This window comes from Rhinolophus sinicus, chromosome 11 (assembly GCF_057876585.1).
Source record: "Rhinolophus sinicus isolate RSI-liver-muscle chromosome 11, RSI-T2T, whole genome shotgun sequence".
NCBI classification, from domain to species: Eukaryota; Metazoa; Chordata; class Mammalia; order Chiroptera; family Rhinolophidae; genus Rhinolophus; species Rhinolophus sinicus.
Genome location: NC_142511.1, coordinates 13329342 through 13344887, shown reverse-complemented (window position 1 = coordinate 13344887; position 15546 = coordinate 13329342). Strand labels below are relative to the sequence as shown.

Sequence of the window (15546 nt, the reverse complement as noted above, 5' to 3'; positions counted from 1 at the left end):
AAAATATATAGAGAGCCATTGATATGTTGTAAGGTGTTGATGCTTTAATATTTGCATTTGCTTTAAAAAGAGCTAATGTGGAAGGAGAACTGACTCTGGGTGGTGAACGCACAATGGGATTTATAGATGATGTAATACAGAATTGTACACCTGTAATCTATGTAATTTTACTAAGAATTGTCACCCCAATAAATTTAAAAAAAAAAGAGCTAATGAATATTTCTGTTCATTTTGAAGGATGTGTAAGTAGGCTGAAATAAATATAATGTTAAGGCTTTCAGGTTCTTTCAGTCTTTTATAGGTTACACTGTACTAGAGATGCTTTGAGTATTATTAATAGTTAATAGAAATAGGATATAGATATGTGTGCTAATATATTCGTGGATAAAATACTCAGAATTCTAATGTTTTATTTCTCGTTATACTTGTTTCTTAGATTTTCCCTGACTCTGATTGACTCCTTGGACACTCTTGTGGTAGGTTTGATTCTTCTTGAATTTACTTATTTTATAAATTTCATAATATGCACACTCAAGGATTATGAATATAATCATTACATGGAAAGGCTGAAACAGAAGCCTTCAGAATTTAAAATGTTCTGATCTTTGCTTCTGCATAAATCTTCCACACTATTGAGATAATCATGTCACATGAACGTCAAGTGAAATTATGTAGACTTGTGGAGATAGTCAAATAATTTATAGGTTTGTCTCTTTCCCTCCCTCCTTCCCTCTGTCCTGCCCTCCTCCCTTCCCTGCTTCCCTCCCTCCCTCCCCTCTCTCCTTTCCCTCCCTCCCTCCCTCCCTCCCTCCTTCCTTCTCTTTCTGTCACTCACCCTCCCCTTTCTTTCTTAGTCAGAGATTCTCAACTATACCAGCACCTTAGGAGGATTGCCTATGAAGTTTTGAAAAAAAGTCCCGCTCTCCCTAGTTATTTGTCTGGAGTTGGACTGGACATTATTATTTATTCTTCTAAAGCTTCTGTTTGTTTATAAAATGCAGCCATGATTGAGAAGACCTTTTTGTTTAAAAGACCATGATTGTTTAGACCTTTTTAGCTGAGTCAGGGTTTCAAAAGTTGAGACTTAATTTTCATAGCTTAAAGGAATGTGTGAACTATATTATAATGACTATGAGAATGAGAAAGAATACTGTATGCCTTCTTTTTGGCTTAGTGTCCTAGGTGATCTGCTATAATAGGGGAAGAGAAAAAGATAAACGTAATATCCTGGGAGGCACAAATTACCTGGGAAAACTAAATGGTGTTATTTACTTTTAGCTGTAGGCGAGTTACGCACAAGAAGTCTGTCTTGATATGGAGGGAGTGAGGAGCAGTGCTGTATAGTAGGAAAGACCAGAGATGGACCTAAGTCTGTTTTTCATTCTGTCATCTTGGCTTTATCCTTCCATATAGCAAGTTCCCATTATCTCTCTGTAAGCTCTTGGTTGAACATGGACCTCAGGTATCATATGTGTTTTAAAAACATGTTACCAGAAATGAATGAGAAAATGTGGTTCCCAGCCGCATCACTTTCCTATATTTAGAAATCCGTTGGTCTCCAAATGAGAAGCCATTAATTATCATAAAGGTCACGTCCTTGAAGTTACACCGATTATACACTTTGCCATTGGTTCTCAGACTGTGATGGATCGCAGGCCAGCAGCAGTAGCATCACCTGACAACTTTTTTGAAATGTAAATTGTAGGGCCTGATCCCAGATGCACTGAATCAGAAAGTGGGACTGAGGCCCAAGTAGCCTGTTTTTAACAAGCTTCGAGATGATTCTGATGGATGCTAAAGTTTTAGAAGCACTGCATAATGATGCAATACTTTTTAAACTTCAGTGTGTAAGTCACCTAGAGATCTTGCTAAAATGTGGACTCGGATCCAGTGGACTGCAGGTGGGGCTCAAGGACCTGTGTTTCCAACAAGCTGCCACTTGGTGGTGCTGGTGATGCTGCTCAGCGGATGTGAGGTGGAGCCTGAGTTCTGGCTCCTTGTGGCTGGAGTAACAAAAAGGAATCACGTAACACTGACGGGTGTGACCTTGGCCAAAGGATTTAACTTCTCTGGGCCCCAGTTTTCACCTCAAAAGGGCCTAGATTAGATATCAGAGGTCCCTGTTAACTATATTATTTCTTACTGATCTTTGGTTCAGATAAGTAACCCCTGTTTGTTGAAGCTGTCCTCAAGAAGAGTCAGAAAAAAAGATTGATAACGTCTTACAGACATTTAAAAAATGAGACTTTATAAACGCTTCAGATTTCGGTCTTTCGAAGTGGGAATAACCTAAGTAACTTACTGCATATCATCATAATTTTGAAATATATAAATTCATTTTGAATTTTTATTATCTTACATATTTACTGTTTAATTTAAATAGAAGAACCAAAAGAAAAGAAATTAATAGTTTGAAAGTTTTTTCCTACATTTAGAAGGAATGCTATCTTGTACATTTTATCAATACAAATATTAATATTTCTGATTTACTTTGCCTTTGTGATTGGTTTTCCACTTTATGATTGATTGATTGATTGATTGATTTATTTATTTATTTTTATTTTATTTTTTTTTTTAAAGATTTTATTGGGGGAAGGGGAACAGGACTTTATTGGGGAGCAATGGTCAAATTGTTGTCCTTTCAGTCTTAGTTGTGGAGGGTTCTGTTCAGCTTCAAGTTGTTGTTCTTTGAGTCTTAGTTGTGGAGGGCGCAGCTCAGCTCCAGGTCCAGTTGTCGTTGCTAGTTGCAGGGGGCACAGCCCACCATCCCTTGCGGGAGTCGAACCGGCAACCTTGTGGTTGAGAGGACAGGCTCCAACCAACTGAGCCATTCGGGAGCTCAGCGGCAGCTCAGCTCAAGGTGCCATGTTCAATTTTAGTTGCAGGGGGCGCTGCCCACCATCCCTTGCGGGACTCGAGGAATTGAACTGGCAACCTTGTGGTTGAGAGCCCGCGCTCCAACCAACAACTGAGCCATCCGGGAGGCAGCTCAGCTCAAGGTGCCGTGTTCAATCTTAGTTGCAGGGGGCAGAGCCCACCATCCCTTGCGGGACTCGAGGAATTGAACTGGCAACCTTGTGGTTGAGAGCCCACTGGCCCATGTGGGAATCGAACCGGCAGCCTTTGGAGTTAGGAGCACGGAGCTCTAACCGCTTGAGCCACCGGGCCGGCCCCTCCACTTTATGATTTATTTATTTGAAAACATTAATAAGACATAGTACTTGTACACACAACCATAAATTTTTATTTGGTCTTACCGTAAAATGTTATGTAGAATTTCTGTTGTCATAGATTGATCTTTAAATTTAAATTGTTGTTCCTAACTCTAGCTACCTAGTTTCTGTTTTTTTATAATGAAGTCAGTCACTGAAATTTTAAATTTACCTTTAAATTTATCATTACCATGAAATAGGTAGAAAGATATTGAAACAAAGATAATGGGGAAAAGGAAGAGACCTGAATTCATTCTTTGTTACTAGCTAAGAGCTTAACAAACTCATTAATTAATGGAGCTGTTAGAATTTTCTAGCTGATTATGGGCAAAGAGAACTGTCTTCCCATTTTTAGTTTCCTTTGTAACAAACAGCATTGGTACTATTCTTTGGAGTAATTCTTAGGTGATAGACCTAAAAAGAAGACTAAGATTAACAACATGATACTAAAAAGTCAGGTACTCTTAACCTAACCTAAATTAGAATTTTTAGTGAAAGTATCAAATCAAGTGAAAAAGCACTAAAAATATTATCAAACAAAAATATTAAACAGTCAAGTAAAGATAACTACTTTTAATGGATTTAGGATCTAAATCTGATTGTGTGATCTTGATTTAGATTGAAAAATCAAAGCAACCTATGTAGTGACAGTGACCCCTTCATGGAGTTATTACAAGAATCTACAGAGTTCTTAGCTTAGATTCTAGACCCTCGTGGTAATAGCGACAATAATAGTAATGTATTAAGTACTTATTAAGTCAGGCACTCTACTAAATGTACTTTACATACATTATCCCATTTAAACAACCCTATGAGAATAGTTATTTCCTCTTTGTGTTGATGAAGGAACAGGCTTGGAGTTGGAATTAACTTGACTGGGATTAGCCAGATGGTGAGTGAAGGAACCAAAATTCCAATCAGGCCTTGCTCTTGACCACACATTGTACGGCCTTCTTAGTCAGGGCCGGGCATCCATGGAGTGAAGACGGCAGGTGGCATAGGGTTTAGGGTTAGTCAGTCGTCCCCTGAAGGATGTGGTTTCTTCTGAGAAGAAGCAACTTTTAAAATGAAGTTTGGTGAGTAGGATGTTTTTTTTGTTTTGTTTTGACTTAGAAACCAAATCCCAGTAGTGCTCACCTCACGTAGCCCTAAGTCATGGGTTATAAAGAAACCAGTTAACAGTTCTGATAATGATTGTTTAAAATCCTTATGACATGTCAGTGTGTCTAAAACTGAAAAACTGAAGTATATAGAAATTCCCTATATTATAATTAGGTACTTTTCTTTTTTTTCAGTTTTAGGTATTATCATATTTTTGTTATATGTCTAAGGGAAATATTTTGTATGTGTCACTTTTTAGAATCTTAAGATGTTAACTTGCTTTTAGTAGCACATTCTGGGGATATTTTTCTTTGACTTTGTATAAATAGCTTTATTTTCATAATTTTCTTCTAGGTATTAAATAAAACTAAAGAATTTGAAGATGCGGTGAGAAAAGTTTTAAGAGATGTTAATTTAGATAATGATGTAGTTGTATCAGTCTTTGAAACAAACATCAGAGTTCTTGGGTAAGTATGTAAGACAGGATTGCACTGTGTAACTTTAATGATAGACAAGCTTTGGCTATACTGTTTATTTCTTGATGGTAGCAAAGTAAGGCATTTCTTGTGTTAAAAGATAAAAGTTAGGATGTTATGAACCACAGAGGCTATGGAGTGACCTTGCATTATGTCAGGCACACACAGCAGCAGGCTTTGGAAATAGTTGCAGACTCAGCTATTGTTAAAAAAGGACTCTAGGTTGAACATTTGCGTTTTAGCTTCGTCACAAGTTTTTCACTAGCAACATCGTTGGCTAACCTTAGCCAGCACCTCTTCAAGCCAAATGAAACAGAATTCATAGGATTACCTCTCAACCACACAGTTTGAAATGCTCTTGAAACATTTAAACGTACGGAATTACGGGATTTATTAATTCAAGTTTCAGCATTATTAAATTTTTATATTTAATGGTTACTGTTGTGTTATTGTAACTCATTTCCTTTTGTCAGACAAAATGAGTCGATTCACTTGAATTTAAATAGTTATGTAGCTTTTAACGGAGTTAATAATCTGTTACATTTAGTGCAGAGTAGGGAGTTGGTTTTTATTTATTTTTTAGTGTTGTACTAAGAGTTAAAGATTTCATGATATTAAATTTAGATTTTGTTAAATATTAACTTTGTCAAATTTGTGAAAATAAGTGGCTTCTAAGATGTTCTTTAAGAAAATTTAAGGCATTTAAGAATTCCAGACACTTTACAACACAGAACATCTGATTTTTTTTAATTTTTATACTGGCTATGTGATTATAATGGTTTGTCATAAAATGAGTAGGCCATAGTTAAATAAATAAGTTCTTCTGTGGTCTTTCCTTATGTGTGCTAAGTTGCTGATAACAAGATACTGACATGTTTTTAGGTGGCAACCTTTAAGTATCTGTAAAATGTGGATAATGTTGCATTTCTGTGATTGCAGAGGTCTTTTGGGTGGACACTCATTGGCAATCATGCTCAAAGAAAAAGGGGAGTACATGCAGTGGTACAGTGATGAACTTCTTCAAATGGCAAAGCAATTGGGTTACAAACTTTTACCAGCTTTCAATACTACCAGTGGCCTTCCTTATCCAAGAGTAAGTAATTCTGAAAAATACGGTAGTCTTTGTATACTTGCTTTGTTAAAAAAAAAAAAAGAATGAATTTTTGTGATGGGAGCCATTGTTTCTCACCTGCTTGAGGCTGGAGAAAAGTGCTTCGTAGCTGTATAACAAATGTATATTGACATTTTGGTTAATTTGCATTTAGTAGTGTGAGAAGTTAGATTAGTTTAAGCCTTTTATGTGTCACTGCATAACAGATTAAATTATGCTGCAGAAGGAAGAAACAGATGCCAGACTCGAATTTGGGCACAGAATTATTTGTGCAGAAGATATATTTGAAGCAGTGAGAATAGGTGTTGACTCTAGAAAAGAGGTTATCGCAAGAATATAGGTCATAGGGGATCAAGGAGGAAGTGGGACGGTGCAAAGGAGAATGTTCAGAGACCACAAAGTAGTGTAGGTTATTAGAAAATCTTAAAAAGAAGAGCTTCAAAAGGAGATGATCTGAAAAACATGAGAATTAGGTGCAAAGAGACCCTTGAAGGATATAATGTGGTAGAATAAAGCGGAAAGATGGATTCCAAATTGATGAAAGTACAGAACCATTTATTTTGAGATTTCTTCTATGTTGGTAAAGAAGCTTGGCCACAGAGTCCTTTGAAGGAGTTTTGTGGGTTTTTTTTTTACCCCCAAGGAATAAATGTTATATTTCAAGCAGAGGGAAAGAAACCATTGACAATAGAAAGAACTCTCTCCTGATTTATTTCATTCATTGTTAACACTATTATCCTCTTCCTCTTATCCAAGTCAGACACCTCAGCCATTACCAAGCTCTGTTAACTTTTTTATTTTCTTACTGCTGCTCTGCTAATTGAAACCAGTACAATTTAATTCCTAGACTATTGTCAATGCCCTTCTTACTCTTTTCTCTCTGGTTTATCCTTCAGACACTTCAAAAATTAATCTTACTAAAACATAACTTTTATCAAATTACTCCACCCTCATAAATTGAAATCTCCCTATTGTACTAAGTGTCTTTTAACATTCAGAATTCCTTATAGTTTGGCAGTAGGAGTCATTATCTCTTGATAATTAATTGCTAATTGTAATCTTCTGGCTTTATTTAGATTAATTTGAAGTTTGGTATCAGAAAACCAGAAGCTCGGACAGGCACTGAGACCGATACCTGTACAGCGTGTGCAGGTACCTTGATCCTTGAGTTTGCTGCTCTAAGTCGGTTCACAGGAGCAACAATATTTGAGGTTTGCTTTCCATAGTCTTTGATCTCCTGGGTATTGGGCATAACAACGTTTGTATCTTTTCTTCATTCGTCAAGTATTAGGATTATCAGTTGGAGGATTACTGCTGTTTCAGTCAACTTTTGTCTAAATCCCATCACAGGTTTTGTCAGAAACATGGAAGTCATCATGAGGTAGATATATTAAATACAACTTTGCATTTTTTCACGAACTATAAATGTCTAGGTTTATTTTTAGAAGATTTTTTAGCTATGTTACTTACATGAACTTGATATCACAAATGTCTTGTATGAAACACTATGTCTCTGTGTTTTATTTGTTAGATTTATACATGGTCTATTGCATTTCTGAAATAGAAACACAGGGAAATTTTTGCACTCAAGTCTTGACTGAGAGACTTATCTGTAAGTTTGTTTACTCCAAGGAAAGTTTTATTCATTATGCAAGAGACTTACTATTCCCCAAGTATTTTGTTGTGGACTAGCTATGTCTTACACTTTTTATTTTATCTAATTGTTTAAGCTTCTCATTGGAGTGCAATGGTTACACAAAATACCCCCTATTTAAACATACGACTTAGGAGAATTTTTAAAAATGCATCAAATGGCGCACATAGAGAAAGCAGAAATAGGGAATATACACCATTAGCGGCATTGGATCTGAGGGTAAATAAAACAAGTCAAATGGTCTTGGTGTGTATCTGTGTTAGGAGTGTCGTCAGGACAGATTTAACATGTTTGGTTTAATTTTTATTCTATACCTTGTTGACTAATATTTTCCCTTTATTAAACAGTGTAGTCACTTTTGCATGTAGTCTGATTGGAATTACAAACTGAGAGAGATACTGATGCATTTGCAGCTGAAGAAAGTGAGGCTCAAAGAGGATGAGATGCGCAGCTAGTGGCTGAATGAGTGGAAGTGGAATTAGAATCCATGCCTTTTGAAGTCAAAACCCGTCCTCTTCCCCCTGGGCTATTTTGTATCTATGAGTAAATCTGTTGAAAATCATGATTTTTTTAAAACTTCTGAATGTACAGTAATTGACTATGAGAGAAGCAACCTGATGCATTTGATAGAGCATCAGTCTAAGACAGGGTTGGTAAAACCGCAGTCTCTGGGCCAGATACAGCCACTGCCTGTTTTTATTGAAAACAGCCATGAAGCTCATGTATTTATTTATTTTGTCTATGGCTGCATTTGTGCTACAGTTGAATAATTGTGACAGTGACTGTGTGACCCATTAATGCCTGAAATATTTTCTATTTGCCTCTTGTCAGAAAAAGTTTGCTGACTATATAAAGAGATCTGAATTCTCATACTAATTGTTTTATAACTCAGTTTTAAACTTTGGTTGACTCTTTGATTTCACTGGCCCTGTTTTCTTACCTTAAGATAGGAGAAATATTGTCTTTATGCAAGTTTCCAGCTTTGAAAATATAGCATGTGATTAAAATTATAATCTGCTTTGTTTTAAAAAAATCAGCATAAATAGTTTAAATCAAGAATTAAAACGATGTCACATTCTGCTTTTAAATCTGCAAAGTGACAAATTGATTTGATGATTTTTTTTGTTTTGTAGAAGTACTTCTGCAATGCTAAATAGGCACATACTCTGAAATTAATTTTTGACTTAGAAGCTCTCCTGTGCATGTTCTTCGCTTTTATGTTCTGTAACATCTTTCTCATCCAAAGCCAAGAGTTTGATCAGAAGTTATTTTAATGTAGTATCCAGTGGATAAAAATAAATGAAAAAAAAGAAAGAAAAGAAAATGTTATCGTAAGATTAAAAATTTGGTTGGCAAATAAATACTAGTTGTTTTACTTACTCTTCTCTAACAAAGTTGCGTGCTTTTTAAAAAGGGGGATCTAAAATGCCTGTTGGTGTTTCAAGGACAGTACCAGCTTTGAAATTCTCTTCCAATTTTCTAAGTAAGATTATCTAAGGAGATTTTCACTTTGCATTTAAATGATAAAAATTATTTTAACAAGTGCATTTATGTCAGCAATTAATATAATGTAATAATACTATGTGTGTGAATGTGAATCTGTACTACAAAAGTAGATGAACATGGATGGTTTCAAAGTGAGAGCACTGCCACTAAGTAGCATTTTAGTCATTCTTTTTCACTAGACTTGATTGGCTGAAAAAGAGCCAAGGTTTGACTTGTAAGGAAATTTAATATATATTATTAATGGTTATCTAATGAATTTTAGTTAACCCTTCAAATATGTTATGGGCCTTTGATTTTTGTTTCTTTGTTTCCTGTTGGCCAGAAACGTGATATTCTTCAAGTATGCTTTTCCTTTTTTTTAATTATAGGAATATGCAAGAAAAGCTCTTGATTTTCTCTGGGAAAAAAGACAGCGAAGTAGTAATTTAGTGGGTGTGACTATAAATATTCATACTGGCGATTGGGTACGAAAAGGTATGTAAGTCGGGCGTTTTTAAGTGAAGACTTCACATCCTCTGAATGGTTGGGAAATAAAGAATTTTCATTTGTTAATCTGTGGGACAGTATAAAGCATCGTTTCTTCTTCAATGTGCCAGATAATTGCACATTATTTCTAGATGATTTAGTGTTCTGTTTCATACCTTAGCTTGGGTTATAGCATCATAGATAGAGAGTATAGATGAAATACTAGAATTAATTTCTCTGAGAACTAAGGAATCAGAATACCTTAGCCATCTCACATCAAGTTTTAGTTAAGTGGAAACCTATATTTAACAATGTTACCACCCATTCTTATTAAAATTGAGACAGAGCATATAACAATCTTATATGGATTAACAGCATATAGGATTGTATAAAGAATATGATTTTATCTTTATAAGATACTCCTGTAAAACAAGCATAGATGAATGGAAATATACTAGAATATTCCTAATGAGATGATCTTGTTTGCATCTTTCTCTGTTTTCCAAAAGGCTTATGATGTTACATACAAAATAAAAAAAATAACTGCCTGTATTTAAATAAATTAAGATAATTATTAATTTGAACATATTAAAGTGAAATTATTGCCTCTTTTCAGTATTGTATACAATTTTTCTAAGTTCTATCTAAATGGTTCCTGAAACTAATCTGAATATTGGGTTCAGAATTCTGCAATTTCTTTTTCTTGTTTTCATCTGCTTTGGAACTCGTGCAATAATTAATCATAATTAGTTTTAAATCAGTTACAATCTTTGGCTTATGACACTCATCATTGGTCCATGCATGACCCATTTTCCTTAGTCATTTTTAATATTTGTAACAAGCACCCACAAGTGGACCGTCCATTACAAAAGGAACTTACTTGACAGCCTGTTACTTCTGCGTATGATCCTTGACTCTCCCTACTTCTGCAGTATGTTTGGACATATTTATACTGTCTGATTATTTCAGTTTGTCTGTTTCTTTTTCATCGTCTTGTTTTTAATTGAACCCTATATTTGCCTTCTAGTAAGACATGAACTTTAGCACGCTCTCCTATCCCTTTGATTCCCCCACCCCTGCTCCAAACCTCATCCCCCCATTTATGTTGATATCATGTAGATATTTAGTTCTTATTCATTATGAACATGTTTTCTCTTTTTTCTTTTGGTCTTATCCCCTCTCTTTTTAAAGATCACAAACTTTATCAAGGTATTGGGTCACTTGTATTTTGTATGTTGCTCACACCATCTCTTAGATTTGTCTCTTATTTAAGTATTTATCCCAAACGGTTTTCAGTAATTTTTAATAGCTTCTGAGGCCTTCTATGCGTAACACTAATTTTACTGTGTTTTCATATTTGAGTGACAGTTTGGCTGTATATAATTTTCTGTTTGAGTTCTTTTCTTTCATGTCTTTGAAAATACAACTCTATTGTCTTCTTACGTCCGGTTAAAAATCTGATGTTATACTGATTTTTATGCCCTTGTATATGATCTACTCTTTCTCTCTGAAAGATTAAGACTATCAAAGGCAAAGAGAAATTTCTAAAAATGTTGTTATAATTTTAGGTGTAGAATTTTCTTTATCTCCTTTTGGTATTCTGTGGGGCCTTTTCTATTTAAAATCTCCATGTTTTTAATTGCTGAAAAATTGATCTTCATTTTTTAGACATTTTATCCTTTTCATTTTTATTTATCCCCATTTTGAAGTTCCTATTATGTAAATCACTTCTATTTCTATCCTCCATATGTCTTAACTTTTATGTTTTCTTTTTTTCTTCTAGAAGATTACTACCATGTTTCCCGGAAAATAAGACTGGGTCTTATATTAATTTTTGCTCCAAAAGATGCATTAGGCCTTATGTTCAGGGGATGTCATCCTGAAAAATCATGCTAGGGCTTATTTTCCAGTTAGGTCTTATTTTCAGGGAAACACTACATATAGTCTTCTAGTTTCCTAATCTGTTCCCCAGCTATATCATTACTGCTTTATGTTCCATCTATTATGTTACTTTCACTGTTACATTTTTTTTATTCCATATATTTCTGCTTGATTTAAAACATTTTTTCATATTTTATTTGCTAATCTCTTCCCTATCTCTTTAGTATGTTTATTAGGCTAATATAAAACTTTGGGTTTGCCTGTTCTAATATTTCTTCTTCTGATAAACTCTTATACTAATAGTTTCTCTTTTTAAAAAGTCATGCTTCTTAAGTGTTTTCGACCTATAAGTTCATGTTCCCTTGTCACCTACTTTTTGTGAAGGTCAGATCCCAATTCCTATCAACACAGTGATCTTAGGAATGAGTTCTAAGAAGTTTTTAAAAATACAAATGCCTGGACCCCTAGAGATTCTGATTTAATTGCCCTGGAGTTTTCCGTGGGTATAGTGATTTCTGAGATTGTAACTATAATTTAGATTGTAATTCACCAGCCTTAGGAGTTTGAAGGGGAAAAGGTAGGGAAGAGAATGTCCGAAGTTATTTCCCACCTCATTTGTTCAGTTCCTTAATATAGGGCTTCTGTGCCGCCCTGCTTTTAACGCCTGAGGACTCCTGGAGCATAGATCTGAGTTGTAGCAGCTGTGGGAGGAGACAGTGTGTCTTAAGGAAGTCATAGGAGAGAAGCAAGAGCAAAGCTTCAGTAGTTTCCTTTCTGTTTGAGGCTTCCACAGCCATGCCTGGCTGCCTTCCGCTCCAGGCCAAAACCTCCCTCTTTTTTCTCCCTCACTCCCTCCCCCTGCCATCAGGTATCTTAGTTTTCTTACGGTTATTTTGTCCCTTTGGTCCTCTATGATGATCTTGGAGGAAGAAGCCAACAATTGTTGCCATTTTTAGCAATTAGAACAGGCACCTCCAAACAGCACAGTCTTGTTTTCATACCTATTATAACTTTAAAGATTGAGTTCTCATCAAAAAATACATAATTGTACTCTCTAGTGCTTCCTCTGGAGTTCCTCACTGAGAAAACGAGCTTTAAAAAAATTCTTAAAACTAGTATTTCCTGCTGTTAAATAAGACCTCTGTAACCAATTTTGCAATGTAAGATTTTTTTTTTTTTTAACTATAAACTATTAGCAAAGGAACTGTTATTCATATAGTAGGGGTAATATTTCTGTAAATGTGTAATTTTTTACTTTAATCAGTTTCATGTTTAGACTGATTTTTCATTCTTACTGTGCTAGTACCTTCACTTACACTCTATAAAGAAGTTTTGACTTGTTTAATAAAGAGTCACATTTATATGTATTTTCCACAGATAGTGGAGTTGGAGCAGGCATTGATTCCTATTATGAGTATCTATTGAAAGCCTATGTCTTGCTTGGAGATGACAGTTTTCTGGAAAGATTTAATACAGTAAGTAGATCCAATTTTGTATTAACTTCAGAACCAATTTAATTTGAGTGCCAGATTTTGATAGAAACTCAATTATCTGAGTGACATTCTGAAAAATAGTTATTTCTAAATGTGTAGTAGGTTTTTTTTGTCAGTATTTTCTGATGGTGTTGGAAAGGGACAGGGTAAAAGCTACCTACATTCCAGAAATTAGTTTACAGAGTAGTTTTATTTTCATCTCTCATCAGAAGTTTTCAGTATCTGCCGGTAAGAAAATATATAGATACGAGTTTTACCTACTCTTCTTTTATGCAAGGAAGATAATTGATTGGAATAAAATAGCTTTCTCCTTTGGATTCCTTTTTTTTTTTAAATCTTGGAAGTGTGGCCTCGTCCATGATCACACTAAGTATGCGAGGCTTTGGAGACTTGGAAAAAGCAGTGAGTATTCATTTTAGTAGCAGGTCTGCAAGTCTTAAGTCTGGATCAGAGCCACAGGCAATGTTTTCGGGGCGTAGGGGAGAATTAATTGAACCTAATTACATCACCTTTGTGCAATTGAATTGCGATGCAATTTCAATTGAAGGAAACTAATATTAATACATAAACATAGCAGCTGTGTCCTTGTATTCTTTTTGAAATAGTTTACCATTTTTTTGCCCATCCATTAGTTCACCCACATTACTATAAGACAGTATGAGATAGTAAAGTATGGGAGTTGTCCTGCCAGGGTTTAAATCCTGGTTGTACCGCTGGTTTCATGACTTTGGGCAAATAACTTGACGCTGTTTGCCTCTGTTCTTCATCCTCAAAATGGGTGCACTAGTACTATTTATAGAGATTTTAGGAGGATTGAATGAGCTAATGTATATGGAGTGATTAGAAGAGTTCCTTAACATGTAGCAGGTACTCAATAGTTACTAAGTAATAGATGAGTTAGGAAGAAAAATAGTTAAGAGTCCTAGTAAGTTATCAGTTGCATTATAACAAGATTTTCTTGAGCTGAATGTGGATGGATATTATTTTTGTTGGCTCCTTATCATTCATTGGCTCCACCAGCTCAAACTGTTGTTGTCATAGCAGAGAAATACCTAGAAGAAGAAGATAAAAGAAGGGGAAAAAGAGTTTATAAGAGTGTGAAAGGCCGACATAGCAGACCATAACAGTGGCAACAGATTAGATGTATTAGTTTGGGTGGTGGTGAGCAGAATATTATGTTAGCTGAGAAGGGATCAAATTTCCTAGACACAGAGAAAATGAAACTAATTTTATAATTTAGAAGCCTATAACTGTGTTTCAAGAGGACATAAGAGCATCATTGGGCCACGAGAGTGTGCTAGCCATGGGCTAATCACAGAAGATAGCCACGTTTGGATCTACTCCCCTCCGAAGGTCCCATATTAACTGTAATCTTTAATATTCTGCATCAGAGTTAAATAACCCAGGGTTGTATATGTAATGTATTTTAGAAAGATTTCCATCTAAAATCATTGGAAAATGAACATAGTTCATCAAAAATTACTTCATAAATATGTATGTAAATTTAGGATTACTCTCTTCACGGTGCTGTTTAATAAAATGCTTTGTTTAATGAAATCCTTTCCTGAACACATACTGTGATCTCTTAGCACTACGATGCCATCATGCGGTACATCAGCCAGCCGCCTCTCCTACTCGATGTGCATATCCACAAGCCGATGCTGAATGCGCGCACGTGGATGGATGCTTTGCTGGCCTTTTTTCCAGGTTTGCAGGTAAAAAAAACAAAAATGAAAAAACACTACTGCTATTTTCCTAATATTAAAATAAAATGGTTATATTTAAGTGCATTTGTGATCTCTAAAATTGCATTACCAAAACAGAGTCACATTTCAAAATTGTGGTTATTTACATTTTACTGTTTATATAACGATTACAGATTAAAAAAAAATCAGCTTATATTTTATTTAAGGTAATTTTGTTGTTGTTTTTGACTTCTAGGTCTTAAAGGGGGATATTAGGCCTGCTATTGAAACTCATGAAATGTTATATCAGGTGATTAAAAAACACAATTTTCTACCAGAGGTAAGCAAACGATCTTTGGAATTCTAATGTACGTATACTATAAATTGCTGATTTAGAGATAGAAATGTTACCTTCAAGGTTGTTTTGTTCTTTATTTACTTTTTCCTGGTTACATCGTTTATTTAATTAATTTTTTGGTTTATGTAGTATTGTATATGTTTTTTCTTCCATGTATTCAGAGAAATCTATGATAATGATGACATTTATTTTATGTAAAAAAAAGTCCCAAATTAGTATTTCTCAACCTTTCTAATCCATGACATTCCATATTGTTTTATTCTAACTTTTACATGTACCTACCAGCTAGGGAGACCTTTTTACTGTTTGTTTTCTAAAGTTTATTTTATGAAAACAGTATACATTGAATATACTCTTGCTGATCACACATGCTTCCTGGAAATTTGGGGAATGCCTCAGGCTGACTGAGGATTAGTCTCCTAGTTTTTGTACATTATATCAATAATAAATATTCTTGCTTGCTTCGTATGGGAAGATTTTAATAGCATACCTTTGGCTTTCCAGAAATGTACCATTAACATTTTCCTAATTCATATATGGCCTTGTTCTGTCCCTAGTTATTCACTATTCTCTGTGAGATATCTAAGTATTCCCCCAATTTAGA

General features: G+C 34.9%; 1 protein-coding gene across 4 annotated transcripts in view; it reads left to right on the top strand.

Moving 5' to 3' along the window:
- EDEM3 (ER degradation enhancing alpha-mannosidase like protein 3) overlaps positions 1-15546 on the top strand; it is a 54114-nt gene that overhangs the window by 14075 nt on the left and 24493 nt on the right. For all 4 annotated transcript variants that reach the window (XM_019738076.3, XM_074322440.2, XM_074322441.2 and 1 more), the window contains exons 4-11: positions 437-476; positions 4668-4780; positions 5729-5882; positions 6977-7111; positions 9429-9534; positions 12784-12881; positions 14489-14614; positions 14841-14924. In XM_019738076.3, coding sequence (XP_019593635.3) covers positions 437-476; positions 4668-4780; positions 5729-5882; positions 6977-7111; positions 9429-9534; positions 12784-12881; positions 14489-14614; positions 14841-14924 — 856 coding nt within the window. The remainder of the gene's footprint in view (positions 1-436; positions 477-4667; positions 4781-5728; positions 5883-6976; positions 7112-9428; positions 9535-12783; positions 12882-14488; positions 14615-14840; positions 14925-15546) is intronic.